Source organism: Nicotiana sylvestris, chromosome 8 (assembly GCF_000393655.2).
Source record: "Nicotiana sylvestris chromosome 8, ASM39365v2, whole genome shotgun sequence".
NCBI lineage: Eukaryota > Viridiplantae > Streptophyta > Magnoliopsida > Solanales > Solanaceae > Nicotiana > Nicotiana sylvestris.
This window is the reverse complement of record NC_091064.1, coordinates 157,508,438-157,516,350: the sequence shown is the minus strand read 5'-3', so window position 1 is coordinate 157,516,350 and position 7,913 is coordinate 157,508,438. Positions and strand designations below refer to the sequence as shown.

At 42.8% G+C, this 7,913-nt stretch overlaps 1 protein-coding gene across 1 annotated transcript; it reads right to left on the bottom strand.

Annotated features, from left to right (window-relative positions):
• Window positions 1-2,145: 2,145 nt before the first annotated feature.
• LOC138875894 (uncharacterized) lies at window positions 2,146-2,733 on the bottom strand. Its single transcript, XM_070154769.1, has one exon. It carries the CDS (start codon window positions 2,731-2,733, stop codon window positions 2,146-2,148), a length of 588 nt encoding a protein of 195 aa, XP_070010870.1.
• Window positions 2,734-7,913: the final 5,180 nt, after the last annotated feature.

The following is a 7,913-nucleotide window of genomic DNA, read 5'->3' as shown; positions in this document are numbered from 1 at the left end:
CAATTTATTTCATCAATTTTATCCAAGAAATAAAAGAGAACAAAGAGACCTAACCCTAGTGTCTTTCTTAAGAATTTCATCAATTCTTAGTGTCTTAACAGTTACCAGTGCGGTCGCCGGAACACAGAGAAGAGATAGAGGAAACGACGAGCAGGAGGGAGCAGCTTGAGGCGTCGCGTGAAGACTGAAGTGAGCAGCACCAGCACAGCAGTCTCTGGGTGTGACTTGTGAGGCGTGAAGAAGAGTGAAGACTGAAGTTGTGAAGTGAGGACTGAGTCTGAGGCGTGAGAACTGAGAAAGTGAGAAGTTCTTAATAAATCAAAAGACCTAATACACCTAACGCATGAAATAAGGCAGCAACATCAAAAAGTTGCTTCTGAGAATTAGAGGGAGGCAGAATGAAATAAGACCTAATGCACCTAACCCTAAAAATAAAATTAGTATTTATTATTCCCTTAATAAATTCGGATTTCGGATCGGATCGGGTTCAAACTATACAAATCCGAATATAATCCGAAAATCCAAAATTTTAATAAATCAAATCCGAATCCGATCCAAATATCCGAAATCCGAAATCCGAAATTGAGCGGATCGGATCGGATTTCGGATATCCGATCCAAATGCACAGCCCTACCCCAGAGAGAGGATGCCTATGTATCCTTTCGGAATCAAGTCAAACGTAGTTCAGGGAACTTTGTTTTTGATTTTCTTTTGGTTTTTTTGTTTTGTTCTCTCTTTTTTTTTACACTTTCGGGTTCCAAAGAGGGTAATCAAAGAAAGGTAACCGGTTTAAAGGGTTATCAAAGGGTTCAAAGTATTTGGGTAGCGAGAATGAAAGCCTTCATCATCCCAACCGGAGAATATCTGCACCGCAGAAGGGTTAAATGTAATACCTTTTGACCGTGTCTGTATTGACAGCTGTTTCGGGGTCATTTCCTTCAATGTCTTCCAAGTACAATGCCCCTCTTGGCAACAATTTTCTTATAATGTACGGGCCTTTCCAGTTTGGAGCAAACTTTCCTTTTGCTTCCTTGTGATGCGGGAGAATACGCCTCAAAACGAGTTGCCCCACTTCAAAGTTCCTGGGCCGCACATTCTTGTTGTAGGCACGGGCCATTCTTTGTTGATCCAACTGCCCATGGCAAACTGCGGCCATCCGTTTTTCATCAATCAGAGTTAACTGTTCTAGATGGGTCTTGACCCATTCATTATCCTCAATCTCAGCTTCAACGATGATTCAAAGCGATGGAATTTCCATTTCTGCGGGTATTACGGCTTCAGTGCCATACACCAATAGGTAGGGTGTTGCCCTAACTGATGTGCACACGGTTGTGGGATATCCCAACAATGCAAAAGGCAACTTTTCATTTCATTGTCTAGAACTTTAAATCATTTTCCTAAGAATCTTCTTGATATTTTTGTTCGCTGCTTCAACAACACCATTAGTTTTGGGCCGATAAGGGGTAGAATTCCGGTGCGTGACCTTAAATTGTTCGCATACCTCCCTCATCAAATGACTATTCAAATTTGCAGCATTATTCGTAATGATAGTTTTAGGAATACCAAAATGACAGATAATATTGGAATGCACGAAATCCACCACTACTTTCTTGGTGACGACTTTAAGAGTGATTGCTTCAACCCACTTTGTGAAATAGTCAATGGCAACTAATATTAATTTGTGCCCATTTGAAGCTTTTTGCTCGATTGGCCCAATGACATCTATACCCCAAGCAACGAACAGCCACGATGCTGACATAGGATGCAATTCTGAAAGCGGTGCATGAATGAGGTCACTGTGTACCTGACACTGATGAAACTTTCGGACAAAACTGAAGCAATCCTTTTCCATGGTCGTCTACTAATAACCTGCCCGAAGGATTTTCTTTGCAAGGACGTATCCATTCATATGAGGTCCACACACTCATGCATGCACTTCATTCATGATTCTTCCGGCCTATTGGGCATCCACACATCTTAAAAGGTTTAGATCTGGAGTCCTTTTATATAAGACTTCTCCGCTCAAAAAGAAACTACTGGCGAGCCTTCTAATAGTTCTCTTTTGGTCTCCACTAGCTTATTTGGGATATTCCTTTGTTTTCAAGAATCTTTTGATATCATGATACTATGGCTGAACATCTTGTTCTAAACTGCATTGCAATAACCATGTCTTTCTCGAATTTGGATTTCTAGTGGGTCAATATGGACATTGCCTGGATACGGCAGCATCGAGGCTAAAGTAGCTAGTGCATCGGCTAACTCATTGTGAAACCGAGGAATGTACCTAAACTCGACGGATTTGAACTGCTTGCTAAGATATTCCACATGTTGTTTGTATGGAATAATCTTGATATCCCAAGTTTCCCATTCAACTTGAGCTTGTCGAATAATCAAGTCGGAATCTCCCATGATTAACAAGTCTTCTACATCCTGATCGGTTTTCATGTTCATGCCCATAATGCAGGCTTCATATTCGGCAGTGTTGTTCGTACAGAAAAACCGAAGCCAGGTTATGGCCGGATAGTGCTGACCTATGGGCGAAATCAAAATTGCTCCAATCCCGACACCTTTTGCATTCACAGCTCCATCGAAGAACATTTTCCAATCATTGGTGTCTTCTAGAATTACCTCAACTGAATTTACTTCCTCATCCGGAAAGTAGGTACTCGAAGGCTGATATTCATCATCAACAGGATTCTCAGCTAGGTGATTGGCCAAGGCTTGAGCTTTCATCGTCGTGCGGGTGACATAGACTATGTCAAACTCGGTGAGCAGGATTTACCATTTCACTAACCTTCCTATGGGCATTGGCTTTTGGAATATGTACTTCAAGGTATCTAATCTGGTGATGAGATAGGTGGTGTAGGCCAACAAGTAATGCCTAAGCTTCTGAGCGACCCAAGTTAGGGCACAGCAAGTTCTTTCCAACAAAGTGTATTTGGCTTCATAACTAGTGAACTTCTTGCTCAAATAGTATATGGCTTGTTCTTTCTTTCCGGTCACATCATATTGCCCAAGAACACATCCAAAATAATTCTCCAATACTATCAAATACAAAAACAAAGGCCTTCCCGGCTCGGGTGGAGCCAACACTGGCGAATTCGACAGATATTCTTTTATTTTGTAAAAAGCTTCCTGACACTCATCTGTCCATCTAATCGCCGCATCTTTCTTCAGCAACTTAAAGATGGGCTCACACGTGGAAGTCAACTGAGCAATGAACCTGCATATATAATTCAACCTACCCAACAAACTCATAACCTCTTTCTTGGTTCTCGGAGGAGGCAAATCCCGAATAGACTTTATCTTTGTTGGATCTATCTTGATGCCCCTCCAACTGACTACAAACCCCAAAAGTTTCCCAAATGGTACTCCAAATGCACACTTAGAATGATTTAGCTTCAAGTCATACTTACGCAGACGCTCAAAGAACTTTCTCAGATCCTGCACATGGTCGTCCTACGTTCTTGATTTAATGATTACATCATCCACATACACCTCAATTTCCTGGTGCATCATATCGTGAAAGATAGCAGTCATGGCTCTCATGTAAGTTGCCCCGGTGTTCTTTAAACCAAACAGCATGACCCTATAACAGTAAGTACCCCAAGGTTTAGTGAAAGCCAACTTTTTTGCATCTTCTTCATCCATCAGAACTTGATGATACCTAGCATAACAATCCACGAAAGACTGTATCTCATGTTTGGCACAGTTGTCAACAAGGATGTGGATGTTTGGTAATGGAAAGTTGTCCTTGGGGCTTGCTTTGTTCAAATCCCGATAATCAACACACACTTCGGTTTTCACATCTTTCTTTGGCACTGGGACCACATTAGCCAACCATATGGTGTATCGGACCACTTGGATCACACCCGCTTTCAACTGTTTGGTGACTTCCTCTTTGATCCTGTCACTGATGTCTGTTTTAAACTTTCTCCGTTTTTGTTGGACAGGGGGATAACCGGGGTAAGTTGGAAATTTGTGCACCACTAAATCAACACTCAGTCCTGGCATATCATCATAGGACCAGGCAAACACATCTTTGAATTCAAACAAAAGTTGGACCAATGCATCCCTAGTCCTTTCATCTGTGTGAATGCTTATCATGGTTTCTTGGACCTCTTCTGAACTACCCAAATTAACTGGCTCAGTTTCATTTAAGTTTGGCTTAGGCTTATTCTCAAATTGTTCACTTCTTAGTTTATTTCCCTAAAAGCCTCATCTTCATCATATTCTAGTTCTTGATTCATTATTTCATAGTTAGACAGCGTGTTAGGATCTGGGCATGAAGTCCGCAGGCATGTCATATTACTTAAGTCCGCATTATTAGAACTGAAAAGAGAGATAAGAAAAATAACAAAATCAGAAAGAATAAAGAGAGAGATTTATAGACGATGAAATATTGATTTCATTTCATTGAATTTGAAGATATAAGGGGTTACATCGGAAAAAAGACAATAAACTAAAAATATTTGAGTTATACCCTAAAATACCTCGGAATGCATAAAAGATGGCAGGACTGAACTACCGGGATTCCCGCCTGACTCTGAATGGAGTAGCCTTCCAATTTTGAAGTTTTGCATTTGGCCCCATATATTGCACCTCAGTAGTGCTTGAGCCTTCACCCGACTGGACCATATGAGCCTCATATAACATTTGCCTCATTTTCCCACAGATGTCCTCAATTTCTTCGGTCGTGAAGGCCTCATCTTCTTATTCTATGTACCTTGGCTTAACAAACGTTCTGGTGAGATGCGGAACTGGCTGAGGCAGAACTCACCCATCGTTCTTACATTTATTAGCCCATTTTATGTCGGCTTCTGTAGCTTGGAAACCAACACCTGAGAAGTTTTCACTGGCAGTCAAAGTGATAGCTCCGTAATGCCCTGCAAAGATGACCCGAGCCCTTTCTCGGGTTTGTAGCCATGTTTGATCATTTCACGGGCGACCATGACTGACGCGTTTGACAAGAAGGGTTGAGAACACGGGGTTCCTTCCTCACACTGGTCCGCGACCACAATCTCAAAAGTTTGGTAGACTATGTGCTCGCTACCTTCCTTAGCCTCCAGACATGGGACTGACGGGTCCCTGTAAATTGATTGCTCATCTTCTCCATGGACCACGATTTCCTGGTCTTCATATTCAAATTTAACCATTTGGTGGAGAGTAGAAGGTACGGCCCCTGTCGTATGGATCCAAGGCCTTCCTAGGAGAAAATTGTAGGAGGTGTCCATGTCCAAAACCTGAAATGTTACTTCAAAATCTACTAGGCTGATGGTTAGGATCAAATCAATCTCTCCTATCATATCTCTCTTGATGCCATCAAAAGCATGTACGCAAACATAGTTGGGTCTAATCCTTTCAGTCCTAATTTCCATTCTTTGTAAGGTCGAGAGAGGGCAGATGTCAACCCTAAATTAGCCATCCAACATAACCCTTTTCACGTAGTATCCTTCACACTTAACGGTCAAATGAAGAGCTTTGTTGTGGGAAACCCCTTCCGGAGGCAAATCATTTCGGCTGAATGAAATTCGGTTGACTTCGAAAAAACGTTCCGCCATTCTTTCCAATTATTCAACCATGGTCTCGACCAGAATATATGCTTCATTAAGCGTCTTCAATAGCACTTTCTGATGCTCATTCGAACTTATCAGTAGAGACAAAAATGAGACCTGAGAGGGGGACTTCCTGAGTTGATCAATCACAATGTAGTCCAAGGTTTTCATTTTTCGGAAGAATTCCTCTGCCTCTTTAGCACTGACTGGCTTTTTAAGCGGAAAACGCTTCTGTTTGGTTTTGTCCAATTCTTCCAAATTGAGGTACTTTCCAGATAGGTTTGTTTCATTCACCTCCCCCATGATTTTCTTTCCCTTGTAAGTTACCACTATTTGTAGTTCCAGGGGATGGCAATGGGGTCCTTCATGGGCTTTTGTAGTGCGTGGCTGATAACCACGGGCTCAGTTAGCTTGGGTGAAATTACCGGCCCTTGTGCCACATAAGTCCCCTTTGGTATGTACATCTTTGGTCATATGTGTGACCTTGGTTTGCTCAAACCTTTTGGGAGGACTCAACACAAACTGTTCCTTTCAGGGGGGGCCTGGAACATATAGAACGGCATCTTTGGGAGTTACTGCCCCGGTCTTGGTTTCCACAACCTTTTCTACGCTTTGAGGAATGGAATTGTTTTTCTTCTCATCCTTAGCTTGATTTGCCACCGTTTTGGGCTTCTTTTCAACATCGGCAATAGCAATGATAGCTTTCAAAGCCGGGTCAAACACTTTGTCCTCATAAATCATCCTAATAACTAGCTCGTTGTTATGAGCTAGTAATGGGTTATTGGTTACATTGGGGACCTCCTCATACCTCAACACTACCCGTTTTTGTTATATTAAGTTCTTGACCGCTCTCTTAAGGGTCCAAAAATCTTCAGTGTCGTGCCCTTCTGCCCCTGAATGATAAGCACATCGGGTACCTGGTCGGTAGAAGGGTAACTCTGGGTTCTGCCTGTTTGGAGGTACGGGCTGCAACAAACCCATTTGGACCAACTTTGGGAAGAGGCTAGAATATGATTCACCAATGGGTGTGAAGTTGGTTTTCTTGGGTGGTTCACGGGCACAACTGTAATAAGGAAAATTATTCTAGGGTAGATGGGGATTATATGGAGCTTGGTGAGGAGGGTTGTTTCTACGAGGTGGAGCTCGATTTTGGTTATAATGTTGTTGCGGCCAAGCGTATGGCTGGGCATTCATTACTGTATAAGGCTGAGGAGTCATGGAATATGCCACATCTTGGTGAGGGTAGTAATGTTGCGGGGTAGTTGAAGAGGAACCAAAGTAACCTCGGAGTTGACGAGGGTTTCTCAGACTCGAGGCCATCATTGCCACTTCTTCTTTCTTTTTTCGGTTTGTTGCAGCCCCTGACCCACTCTAGATTGCTTAAGAGGTGGCTCTTATAGATGGTTGGCTCAGTATGTGACCCGTTTTCAAACCATTCTCTACCATTTTCCCAATCTTTATGGCTTTTGCAAATGGCTTACCCATAGCGGACATCATGTTCTGGAAGTAATCAGCCTCTTAGGCTTGCAAGAAGACACTGACCATCTAGGTCTCATCCATTGGGGGTTTCACCCTTGCAGCTTGCTCACTCCACTTGATGGCATACTCTCGGAAGCTCTATGAAGACTTCTTTTTGAAATTGGAAAAAGAGTTTCGATCTAGAGTTATGTCCACATTGTACTGGATCTGTCTGACAAAGTCTTAAGCCAAGTCATCCCATATGTGCCAGCGGGAGATGTCTTGATCCATATACCATTCGGATGTGATTCCGGCTAATCTCTCCCCGAAGTAAGCCATCAAGAGTTCTTCTTTCCCGCATGCTCCTCTTAACTGATTTCAATATCTTTCCAGGTGGGCTATGGGGTCCCCATGTTCGTCATACTTTTCAAACTTGGGAATCTTGAAATCGATGGGTAGATGAACATGCGGAAACATGCACAAGTCAACATAGGAGACACTCTTCTGGCCACTCAGGCCTTGTATGTTCTTGAGACTTTGTTCTATGCTTTTCATTTTTCGAGTGATCTCTATTTGCTGGGGATTCTTTATAGTTCTCTCTTGTCTCGTGGTAAACTCATACCGAGGTTGTTGAGGGTAGGAGTTTGGGGTGACATGAGCCGTGTCTGATGGAAATGGTGGTATTTGGAAAGTGAAGGATGGCAGCTCAAAACTTGGCCTAGGTAATGTTGGTTGTGCTATGGCTGAGGTTGGTGGTGCGATGAATATGTTAGAAGCCACTCCCAAAATTAGTGCCTGGGGGCGAACCTCAGAAGGCATTCTGGCGAAATGGGCTGACATAGTGGGGTATCCGAATGAGGTGTTCGGGTAATTTATAGGGGTGTTGGATGTTCTCAGGAA